Genomic DNA, 13,012 nt, shown 5'->3' with positions numbered 1-13,012 from the left:
CTAAGACGAAGAAGTGTATATTTGGTAAATAGGTGCACCTAAGAACGTTTTCACATTGTCTGATCGGATATCTGATGTGATCTGATGTAGTATCCTACATCCGCAATGTCGGGCTGCAGGCAGGGTGTACGCGGCGCGCCGTCGCTACGCCGTCCTGTCCCCACATATACGCACACAAACAAAAAACATCGGTCCGATAGCTGACAGGGCGTCCGACATGTCTGAAATTATCGGAAGTGCCAATCCGATCCGACGAGTGCTTTGTCCGCCATTTTTAAGTTAACATTCTTTTTTTGCCATGCAGATTTATGAAATGAAGAAATAACACAGTCTTTTCCAGTTTTCTGACTGACGTTTAATAACAATCGAATCAGTGAGTGAATCACCTTTGCTTATCGCATAGGGCAAAGGCAAAATGACGCCCCATGAATTCTAATACTTACTCTTACCAAGGTACGTAATTTTTGAATAACGGTAATGGCTGATTTACTGATTAGGGTGAGTAATGTTGACTGTGTGACGCGTCCATGGGTAGACCTACAGTCAAAGTCAATTAATTTGTCAATTTATTTTCTGTTTTTTTTTAAGGTAAGCTTATTGATAGAAATAATAAAAATGGCTACAATATTTAAGTCCCCGGCAAGCTCGGCCGAATTTCACCTTTCCATACAAACGGAGTTCCGTTCTCATTTTTAAACTACGTTTTGGTTTGTAATGAAACTTTGCACATACAATGACATGAGGTATATCTAGGTCTGAAATTCGTTTATATATATCTCCAGCTTATAAAACAAACGAAATAGAGCAAAAACAAATTTTGTATGAAAAAAGTAAATTCGCTGTATTTTTTTTAACTATGGTATCTTAGTATCTGAAGCTACATAAACTAATTTCAGACATTATTCTATTGTACCTAAGTACAAAGTTTCAGAGCAAACTAGCTACTCGTTTTAAAATGAAAGCAGAACTACGTTTGTATGGAGAACCGAGCTTGCCGGCGGAGACCTTTAAGACTTAAATCTTCTTGAATTTTTAGCTTCAAACAAAAGAAACTTTAAATAGATATATGTAGATATAGCGTATATTACGTTTGTACCAGAATTTGTACGTATGTTCAAGCTGTCGGATGACACGGCATTTACTATAATTGTGGAGTGTCTTTTCAATAGGGCTTATTTTTGTATGGTTTTCATAGAGAAATAAGCCCTCGTGAAAAGACACTCCACAATTGGAAGTATATACACATCATATCATTCCTACAATTATTGTAAAGGCCGTTAAAACAAAAAGTGGTCAAATTATTGGATATTAAAAGACAACGCGGAAAAGCTAAAATAAGGATATGAAAATCTTTAGGCCAATCACTAGTAATTAAGTCGATTAAATTCTCTCCAAATTCTCCGATGTCCCACCTCTATAGTAGTTTTCAAATAGTTGGGTATGGTGGCAGCTGTCATCTACAATTTTGCGAGATTGTATTTTATAGGGTTATAAAGTGCATGGATAATGGATATGACAGTTGTAACCGCAGCACCGCACACCGCACCCATGCTAAATAAATAAGGAATATCAAATACTATTTTGTTCTCTTTTCGAAAAGACGTAGAGATAGATCCCATTTGTTTTTAGGGTTCCGTGCCTTAAAAGGAAAAAACGGAATCCTTATAGGATCACTCGTGCCTGTCTGTCTGTCCGTCTGTTACAGCCTATTTTCTCCGACGCTACTGGACCAATTAAGTTGAAATTTGGTACACATATGTAAGTTTGTAACCCAAAGATGGACATGTAACGTAAACAAATTAATTTTAAACAAAGGGGCCACTTTTGGGGGGTAAATGAGAAAATTAAAAAATGAAATCTGTCAATCTATATCGTGTTACATATCAAATGAAAGAGCTCATTGGGAGAATCTCAAATATATTTTTTCTATAATTTTAGGATAAACAATTCAGAAGTTATTCAAGAAAATAGGCAAAAAATGACCATTCCCCCCTTTATCTCCGAAACTACTGGGTCAAATTTTTTGAAAAAAATACTCAAAATAGATCTTTACCTATAGATCAACGAAAAACCTGTTAGAAATGCGCAGTCAATGCGCGTGAGTCGGACTTAATTACTTTTTTGATCCGACCCCTTAACCCCTTATAAAGACATTTCACATAAAAAATACATTGTTTAAATTGTGTAATGTACGGAACCCTTGGAACGCGAGTCCGACTCGTACTTGGCCGGCTTTTTTTAAATCAGCACACATTTAGGTAGTTACTTTCAAAATAAAGTGCCGCAGATTTTCAATTTTGCGGTCTTGTAGGTACTTAAATATCACACCTACACACTTTGAATGTTCCTAAATTATACACCTTCCGCTCATGCAAGTTACACAACAACATTACTTGTCCTTCCACCGTTATTATTTGGTTATTATGATACCTACCCCGTCCTCGGCCTGGCCCTGCGTTCCTACTTAGTTACGAACACAAACGGCCTTTCGCCTCAAATCGACCAGAGGCCTTACCGCGAAAAATGAAAATCTAAATTATACGCTCGAATACAAGGGCCTGACACTCTTTGATAGAGAAAGATAGTCTTATTGCGATTCCTATAAGAGGAAAGAGAAAATAGTGCCATGCTTTGTCCTTATTACCGACCGGGTGGCATCATAGGTAGGAGGCGATGGCGAAATATCGAAAATAAGAGTGAAAGAGAAAAAATCCTATGCTGCCCAAATTTTATATGAATATTCTTTCTCTCTCGCTCGGTGGCGCGTCTATAACTACTTGTATATACTATGTCTATGCTCGAATACGCAAGAGCAAAAGAGAGGCAGTATATAATTGCCGCACAGTGCCGCACACCTGGTGGAATCCTGCCTTAAGAGTCACTGTGAACAGTGTGAACTGTGAACTCGACATTGGTTAAATAGTTTGGCCAACCATTTCGCCATTGAAAAAAAAATTCAGGCGCGGTAAATAGAAGCCATGGAAATTTTAAACTTCACGTTCTAAATTTTTCGCGAGTTTTTTTAAGACCGGTTCCATTTTGACCCGCAGCTGAGATATAAAGTTTTTGGTATCCAACGAGGTTTAGGTACTTACTGAAAAACCGTTACACTACGAAGCTACATTGTCATTTGAAGTGAGCTAACTTAATTGAACCGTTTGAATAAAAATTATCGGTTTTTTTTTAATCATTTCGTAAAAATACCGTAACTATAAACTGAAAATAATTTAATTAAAAATTCATAAGAAATAATTATTATAATTCATAGAAAATAATTTAATTTGTTCTTAGAATACCGTAACTGTAATACGGAAATATGGTAAACAAAACTTAACCCCTCCTTTACGAGTGTGACCCAGAAGCTTTGTTTTGTTTTTGAATTTGGAACCTTTAGTTACACAACAAAAGTTCAAAATAGATTTTGGAATACCGTAACCGTAACCGTCAAAATAGATTTTGGAATATGTACCAAAGTTTGTACGCGGGGTTATATCTTGAAACTCTGACCACGATAATTTTGCACAAACTTAGCAGTAAGCATCATACTTGACTGCATAAATTTTTTGCGTGATCCGATTGTAGGTATAACCCGGTCTCTTATGGACCTCTTTGTCACCTTAAAAAAAATGATTTCATAAAATTATTCAAAGAAATATCTTCAATCAGAACAAACCACACGATCTTTTATAAATGGGCCTTTGTCTCCTGAAAAAAAAAAGAACCATTCAAATTAGAACAATCACAACTGGTTAGTCTTGAGTCGACCGCTCGCCTACGCTCAACCGATTGTACATAATACCAGCCCTGCGCTTGACCCAGTTGTCCACTACCACGTGCTATGTTACCTTATGATGTGATTGCTGATGCCTGATTTATTTACGCGACCTACTTTTGTTGATGAGCAGGCTTCCAAGGGGGTGAGTCCTTATCACGATGCTAACTTTAAAAATAACTGTTTTTCGGATTTTCATCGTAGTCCTAATGACGGGATAATGAAAGTTTAATTCTAGGATGAAAACTGTAATTTTTAACCGACTTCAAGATTTCAAAAGGAGGAGGTTCTCAATCTGGTTTTTTTTGTTTAATGTTTGTTACTCCCTAACTCCGTCATTTCTGGACCGATTTTGAAATTTTTTTTTTGATTGTAAGTATAGGTATATACATACAGATTGGTCCCGTTTTTGTCAAAACGCAGTTCTGATGATGGGATCCATGAGGAATCGAGGGAATGTAGTGGTTTTAGTATTTTCATCAACAAATCAAGCATTTACATTAAAAAAGGTGACATTTGATGAAGTGGAACTGCTGATGATGATCAGAACGGAACTCCTCAATGACGCATAGTTCACGTTTGGCGATTTGTCCTCTTCGTTATGTTTGTTAAGCAAGTTAGGTTTTCAAGACACATTTTTGTCAAGCTCGAATTCTGATGATGGGATCCATGAGGCATCGAGGGAACTCCTCAAATGTGAAAGGCATACATATAGTGATTTTTGTATTTTTATCAACAAATCCAGCATTTCCATTTAAAAAAGTGACATTTGATGAAGTGGAGCTGCTGATGATGATCAGAAATATCAGAATGGAACTCTTTAATGACGCATATTAGTTCACGTTTGGCGATTTGTTTTCTTTTTTATGTTTGTTAAGCAAGTTAAATTTTCAAGACACATTTTTGTCAAGCTCGAGTTCTGATGATGGGATCTATAAGGAACCAAGGGAACTCCTCAAATGAAAATGGCATACATACAGTGATTTTTGTATTTTCATCAACAAATCCAGCATTTACATAAAAAAGTGACATTTGATGAAGTGGAACTGCTGATGATGATCAGAGTGGAACTCTTCAACGACATATAGTTCACGTAGCGATTTATTCTCTTCGTTATGGACCCAGACCCAAACTTGGACCTCGACTTTTTTTTGAACTGCGATCCTCGCAGAACCGAACTGCTATCAGAAAAGTGGGTTAGGTTAGGTTAGAACTTTGACCCTTACAGAAACGAAATGCTATCAGAACATTGGGTTAGGTTAGGTTAGAACTGTGACCCTTACAGAAACGAAATGCTACTAGAAAAGTGGGTGGTTTTACCTCCATTTAGTTACGTAAAAGATGCTGTCTTTTTCATTTTCTTGTCTAGAGTGCACCATCAACAATAAGTAACCTTTCAACGGCATCCCCCATTGAAGTCGGTTATTTTTTCTTAAAAATTATTACACTACGAGTTTTCCACTTATTGTAATTTTCTTTAGGTTACTTACATGTACACTCAGATCTACAAACCCTTGGATGGGGGACCCTAAGGATTGGGCCCTTGGATGTTACGTTAATCATTTATTTAAAAACATATACAACCACATACAATTAACAATGTACAAATAGCGGACTCAATGCCAAAAGGCAGTCTCTACCAGTCAACCATTGGGCCAATAGGGTACATTTGGTGCAGAGAAAAAGTATATTGAATTAATTAAAGAAAGAAAAAGTTTAACTATACAGTTTGTCTCCCACCATGGGTCTTTAAATACAGGGCTCGATTCTACTCTCTTAATCGAGCTACTTTTACTTCGGGACCAAACCCTAAATTAAAACGCAAAAATTTTTTTTGGCTTTTCTATTAAGTAGAAGAAATCGACAATATTTTTTTTAATACAGTTGCTCAAAAAGTGCTACTTTACGTAGCTGTTTAGCGTGCGGAAAGTTGGTTTTCGCGAACTAGTACTTTTTACTTTTCCAATTTTTTTAAATTTATACTTGTTCCAATTCATGACTACTTATTGATGAGTGTTAATATTAGTTTCCTTTAAACGTCGTAATCAACATAAAAACCTACAAAAAAACAAACACGAAAAATACACATACGAAAAACAAAAACGAATACGAAAAACGAATTACGGTACGGTACGGTTAGAATACGAAAAATATACATATTTCATATTTTATTACTTACCTCTTCATCACTATAACACGTCTATTTTTTTTATATTGAATATTGAAAAACCGTTCTTAATAAGTTGTCTGAATGGAACGGAACGCCTGTCAAAGAAGAGACGTTTTTTCTTTCTGCTTTAAGTTTCCAAAGGCAACATTCGAAATTGTTTTTATAAATGTACGATACACAAATAATCGTAATTAACGATATTTGGGTAATATATAATAGTACAATGTTTTATATTTACAATTGTTTCTGTCTTATAGAACATGCATTAAAAAAAAACAAGATATCCCGGTACTCGTGTAGTAATGACATACTTTCCGCACTAGCATCGAAATGTACTATTTCGTGATTTCGGGGTTGGTCCCATAATAAAAGTAGGTCAGTGTAGCGAATAGAATCAAGCCCTATCCTATTCCTATCATATTTCTATCCTATTTTTATATTTTCTACCCTATTCCTATCCTAATTCTATCCTATTTCTATCCTATTTCTATCCTATGTCTATCCTATTTCTATCCTGTTTCTATCTGTGAAAATTTCAACTGTCTAGCTATCACGGTTCATGGGATACAGCCTGGTGACAGACAGACGGACAGACAGACGGACAGCGGAGTCTTAGGTCGGGTTGCACCAAACCGTCTGTCACCGTTTTAGCGTTCGCTAAATTTTATTGTATGGGAAGTTTCATACTTTTCTGCTGCTTGACGTTGATCAGTCTGTTAATTGTGATAACCCTTAGTAATAGGTCTTGTTTTTACCCTTTGGGTACGGAACCCTAAATATGTATCGGGATGACAGATCGGGGTCACGTGACTATTTCCATACATTATTTAAGTTTCGATCGGCGTTTTCTAACAACGATTAAGCCCCGTGGGGGTCCAGCCAAGTGGTAATGGCACAGTCTTTATAACAATACAGTCATTCGACGAAGCCGTCTAGACAGGGCAATCGTGCGGGGTGCGAGGGGCGAGGGGTGTACCGCGAGCACCCGAGCTGCATACATTCGCCATTGTTAGTAGCTCGGTACACGTCAAAGTCGTCGGTCCACTGTATACTTTTTACACTGTGGTTATGGTATTAAATATAGAAAAGGCCAATTGAAAGTTAGTTTGTTTGACCCTTTACTACGCAACAATATCAAGCGATGTCCGTTCATGACGAACAATTTTCTTTTATTCCCATAATTTGCAGTTCGAAGTTCCGCTTGTTACTCGATTATGGTCTTTGTGTAGTTGCAATAAAGATTCAATCGAATGGCTAAGTGAAATGGTTGATGGAGATAATAATGAAAGCCATAGAAGGTATGGCATTAGTTCCCAGAATTAAATCGATTGATTGCCATTCAGAACCTCTAAATAAGTATCAAAACGAATAATAATACTAAGGGCCATTTGCACCATTCACTAACACGGGATTAACCGGTTAAACCTGGAGTTACTATAGTTACCAGTACAATTAACACACTGGGTTAACGGTTTAACCGGTTAACCCCGGGTTAGTGGGATGGTGCAAGCGGCGTTTAGATATGTACATACTTACTCGTACCGTAACATATACTAATCTTTGCTCGTACCTACTGACGTTATTTCATGTAACTGTTGCAATTGATGGACCCCACGTACCCGAGTGCTCTCTTTGGGAGTTCTGTCACAGGGTCCTATATTATACGAGTATTTTTTTTTGTAATTTTGGAAAAAACCCACACACCTGGACGCAGTTACCCTCAATTATTAGGGAGTACCTATTACTGCAATATTCTGCCACCAGAGTGCAGCACTGGCACAAACACAAACCGTAAATCATAGAGTAACTTGTATATTTATTTATACTATGCCGTAAACAGTTTTTTGACAAATTTTCACAGTTTTGTTACGAATGTGTGTGTGTGTGTGCATTTTAGCAAATAAAAAAGTTTGAGTTTGAGTGAATAAATATGACATTGATACATCAAGGCGGTTTGTATACTGTTTGAGCTAGTGGCGCCCCCTACGCAGAGTTTTGCGTAATATTCCTAATCCTATTCGTAACTAAACGCAGACAACTGTGTAAACCAATCAATACAGGTTCAACAGTTTTGTCCCTTCGCCCAAACTGTTAACTATCCATTCTTAAATCCTATCATCAGGACATAAGGTTCAGAAATGGTCAGTCCGTGTATAACTGTTAGTCCATATTTGACCCGCGGTGAAGGTCAGTCGATCGATGGCGACCTGCGACTGATGACTGCCCGCTGGCTATCGCAGCAACCAAATGTAGTAACTCTCTGTGTACGTCAATTTAAATACAATATCATTTATTTTCAAGCAACTTAGACCCAAAGATAAATTAAGTACCTATCTTACAAATTAACATATATGTATACAATAAAAATTCGTACGAGTATAAGCTAAAAATAGCTATTTATGCAACAAGTGCGGAAATCATCTTTACACACGTGTATCATACAATGTTTTACTATGCATTGTGCGAGTAAATAAAAAACATATCATGGCAAATAAGTTTAATTATTAAAAGGAGTGTTTTAAATCGACACGAGTTGCAAATTACCTATTCGCACGTGTATCGTACAACGTTTTACAGTACATATGGCCCTTTAAACTTTCGACATATGCACGAAAAGTGCTCTTTTCCGCACTAGTGCGAGAAAGTAGCACCATATGTACTGTAAAAAAACAATTGAAAACAAAAAGCACTAGTGCGGAAAAGTAGTACTTTCCGCATGATATGGCTCCGTAGGAAACGCACTTTTCGAGCACATGCATTGTACTAGTTATTTGTTATACAAGGGTGCAAAGTTGTATTTTACCCGCGAGTGTAGAATTGAAACACGAGCAAGCGAAAGGATTCTATAGGTGAACCACGAGCGAAGCGAGTGGTTCTAAAATAGAATCCTAAGCGTAGCGAGTGTTTCAACACACGAGAAGTAAAATACATTTGCGCCCGTGTGTAACACAAAACTTTTCACCTCACTATAGCGAGGAAAGTGCAACATCCACGGGCGTTAGATCATCTTCATCACTGGAATCACTCATTTCTTTACGATATTATAACAGAAAACTCTGGAAGTTGTGTATTTTTACGCGAGTCGGTGAGAAAAGGTTTTAAGTAAAAAAATTGTTGACAATGTTGACATTTCTGATGTATGAAATGTCAACGATGCGTTTTGAAATTGCTTCGACTCAACTTGTGCGTTCAGAATTATATTTATCATCATTATAAAAAAAAACAAACGTTTCTTATGGAATTTTAAGGTTTATGACTTAAAATCATTAAATAAAGCTAAATTTGGTATTTTTTATTAGATTCTCAAACCATTTATTTAATGATAATTAATATCGAACGAACCATTATCATGAGCGTTTTACGTTTTGTTATCTGTCAAGCTACATAAACACGCTCCATCCAAGGTCAAATTACTTTCCCCACTAGTGGATAAAACGCGTTTTTCCCCGCTTGTATTGAAGGATAAACGACAATTTTCCGAGCTAGTGAGGGGAAAACATGTTTTCTGTTGCGATGTAGGATTCGGCTGATTCCCACGGAACCGCCGAAATACCACACCCTTACCACACCCTTCGGACAGTCCGCGACTAGCCGCGTCTATACCTATTGGCTTATATATTGAGTACCTACTCTTTACCAACAATTCTACACATTATTTGAATGAGATAAATAAAAACGTTATTTCAATTAAAGAGCAATAAAATTCACACAATAAATTTGAGGTCAACCTCACCATGTTACGATCCGAAGGTCTAGTAACATTGGTTTATTAGTGGAGTGGAGTCTTGTAAGAATGGGAATATTGGCTAATGTTGTTGTTGGTGGTTATAACGTGGTATCCGCGGATATCTATGGTGGTATCACGTATGCCATGTCGTGACAGGTATATGCGCATCGGCACTAATGGGTGTTTTATACTGCTAGTTATTAGTAATTGTGGTTTTATACGTATATACGTTTGATTCTAACACAAGATAATATTCATGTCAAGTTGGCACTTCGCGTCAGGTACGATGATCCTATCTACCTATATGTATGCATTCAACAAGTCCATGCAAATTTAGCGTGGTCGTAATCTATAGGTATAGGTGTTAGCCGCTGTTAGCTTTGCACGTTGTGAGGGATAACGCATCGTACTACGTAGGCGAACAACACGCGAACGCGAATCTAAGCGACGCGGCGCGAGGTGAATCAATCCTTTGATACCTATAGAAGTGTCCTACGTGGGCGATCTCGTTGCGTACGCGAACGCCGTGGGCCCGTCGCGCCGCGCCGCTTCGCGTTCGCGAGTTGTTCGCTTAGTAAGACGCCGCGTAACATGCGTGCCAATAATCCTACTCAAGAACGTGCTGAAGACCATGCGATGTGGATAGGAAAAAGTCGGAAAGCAGACTTATTATGGATTTGGAAGGAGTAGCCGAGGATGCATCCGGGATATGAAGGAGAGAGAAAAAAGTACTTAAAGTTAGAATAACTAATAACATAATAAATGTTTGTACTTAACTAAGTAACTAGTTGTTACAGATAAGAGGTCTGTCAGTTCGTCAGCGATTAGGTATCAATCATCAAATATTAATCAACTAATTTAAAGCTGTAGGTATAATCAAATATAGCCAAAGTTTGTAAAAGAACTTGGTAAAACGTTTTTATTTATATATATACATAATATGGTTGGTCAAGCAAATGGCAAAGCAAGAAAAAGGCGCGAAATTTAAATTTTCTATGGGACGATATCCCTTCGCGCATACATTTTTTAAATTTGCTGCCTTTTCTACTGACAAGATCTGCTTGATAACCTATAGTTTGATTGGACATCATTTCCTTCCTTTTTGTTCATTTATAGCTAGCTATACGCACTCCGCTAAACAAATGTCATTTCATTAAAACCACTAGCCACGTCATTATTAATAAAAAGAAAGTGCCCGTCAATGTCAATCCGCTCCGAAATTTTCCAATAATTTCCACTCGCCACGCCACCCAAGGCCAGTCGGAGTCGCCGGCCGCCCGCGCGGCCCGCCACTCGTCCCATGCTGCCCGCTCCGCTAGCGCCCCTCGATCCGCACAAAACCCGCGCTTTGACCACCATCTACGCGCCGAGAAAACTACGCACCAGACCCAACAGAACAGCTCAAACCAGAATGATCGAGAACGATATCAAACCTACGCTCTCACCGTTCCGACCGCTCCCAGACATAGGACAGAAGGAGCGAACTAAAACTAAAGTCATCGTTTTCGACTTCAAGAAGGAACCTGATAAACCTGTGCGATTACTAAACCCATTAACACCTCTAAGGATTCATGGTTTTAAACAGCCAGTAAAACTATTAAGAGAGAATACTTTCCACGATAAAAAGTTACGAAGAGAGGATACGTTCGAAGAAAAACCTCACCTGTTAAGAGAAAATACGTACGATGTGTTAGAGCCGGTGTATTTAGATTCGAGTGCGAAGCGGACGCCGGAGACTTACAGATTGGACGATACTGAGCAAGTGTCACCTAAAACCAGGTTTAAAAATGCAGCTCTGCAGGTGGCTAAGCTATCATCCCTTCCCGAGACAGGGAAGTTACTATGTTTGCGAGAAAGACAAACTTTTAATTTATGCCCCAATGAAGATAAGTCGTGTAGATTGGAGCAATTACCTCAAAGTCCAGTACAAAAATTAAATAAGTTGTCTGAGATTTTTCAAAATCTCGAGATGAAAGGAAGGTACAGAGACAAAATGAAAAAAGAGAACAGTTGGTTTTAGTTAGTCTATAAGAGAGTTTATTTACGTGTTTTCTATGTGATTCTATGCAGAATTTAAGTGAAAAAGTGTCCTTTATTTTGTTATTATTCAAATGTATACGAAGATATTAATATTGCTCAAGTTTGGTGTTTAAAAAGTTTTATTAAAGTGTGTGTCTTTTATAAAAGTTTTTGATTGTTTGCTTTAATGGTAGGGCTAGTTCAAAAAATACGGACCTACCTACCTGAAGAAAATTCGTGTTTTTTGTATTACCTATATATTTTTCCATAGGTACTAACTAACTACAAATTACGATGGACAGTCTGAGAAACAGCTCTTTCGCGTGAGTTTACAAGAATCTCATAGACTCTTTGGCGATGACCCATCTGTCAAGTCAAGGATACAGAGCCTTGAGCATCGCCGTCGATTCATTATTTTTGGTACGGACGGCTAAGGATGGAATGCGCTCCCGCCATCTCTATTCCCTGATCAATATGACCTCGGTCTCTTTAAAACAAGATTGAATAGGCTGTTACTGAACCGGTGAGCTCCATCTTAGGCCCTGTCTTCACTTTCCATCAGGTGTGACTAGGGCCAATCGCCGATCAGTTTATAATAAAAAATAAAAATAAAAAAACATTCTATACTAACTATATAATACATTCCGTTACGAATTTGCGCTACTAATAAATTAGCATAATTTTGTGTGCGTTACAATATAGTATAGGCTGCAGAAGTGCAAAGATGACATACACTAAGCATACACATAATCAGAGATCGGTGGGGTTAGCTGTTTTCAGTTTTTGCAGAACATGGATATACCTTGTCATTCAATGGTAAATGCCCCTGGTTATTATAAACTAATGAAATGATTTTATTTAGGCTGCCTTTCCGCTACGAGCTTTACGTCGCCATCAAAACAAATAAATTTTATAAGAACCATTAATAAAATTAATTTATTATAAATAAATAAAGAAAACTTAATATATAAATAAATAAAGAAAACTTAATACTCGTGTTGTAATGCATTTTCAGTTCAGTTCAGTTCAGTTTATTTATTGGTAAAAAATATTTTTTAGGTCACACAGGTACATTTGAAATACGACAGTTATATACAATTAAATATGATTGATAAAATACATTGGTCAAAGTTTTCAATTTCAATTTTCATTTAAGTTTAATTATTTCAGTTTTTCTTCTTTTAATATTTCTTTTTGGACACACCTTATCCATATTAATATCTAAATGACACAACTACATGACAATAATGACGTAAAAATAGCTCACCCCGCCGATCTCTGCTAGTCTTCAATTGTTTAACCGCACTTTGTATTGATCTTTGCA

General features: G+C 37.3%; 1 protein-coding gene across 1 annotated transcript; it reads left to right on the top strand.

Moving 5' to 3' along the window:
• The first annotated feature begins 10,852 nt into the window (after positions 1 to 10,852).
• On the top strand, positions 10,853 to 11,855 carry LOC134741929 (uncharacterized). The gene has a single exon (XM_063674796.1). The coding sequence runs from the start codon at positions 10,970 to 10,972 to the stop codon at positions 11,687 to 11,689; it is 720 nt and encodes a 239-aa protein (XP_063530866.1). The 5' UTR covers positions 10,853 to 10,969; the 3' UTR covers positions 11,690 to 11,855.
• Positions 11,856 to 13,012: the final 1,157 nt, after the last annotated feature.

The sequence above is a fragment of the Cydia strobilella genome, chromosome 6 (genome assembly GCF_947568885.1).
Source record: "Cydia strobilella chromosome 6, ilCydStro3.1, whole genome shotgun sequence".
In the NCBI taxonomy this organism is placed as follows: domain Eukaryota; kingdom Metazoa; phylum Arthropoda; class Insecta; order Lepidoptera; family Tortricidae; genus Cydia; species Cydia strobilella.
The sequence above is the reverse complement of the archived record's forward strand: the minus strand, read 5'-3'. Positions and strand labels throughout refer to the sequence as shown.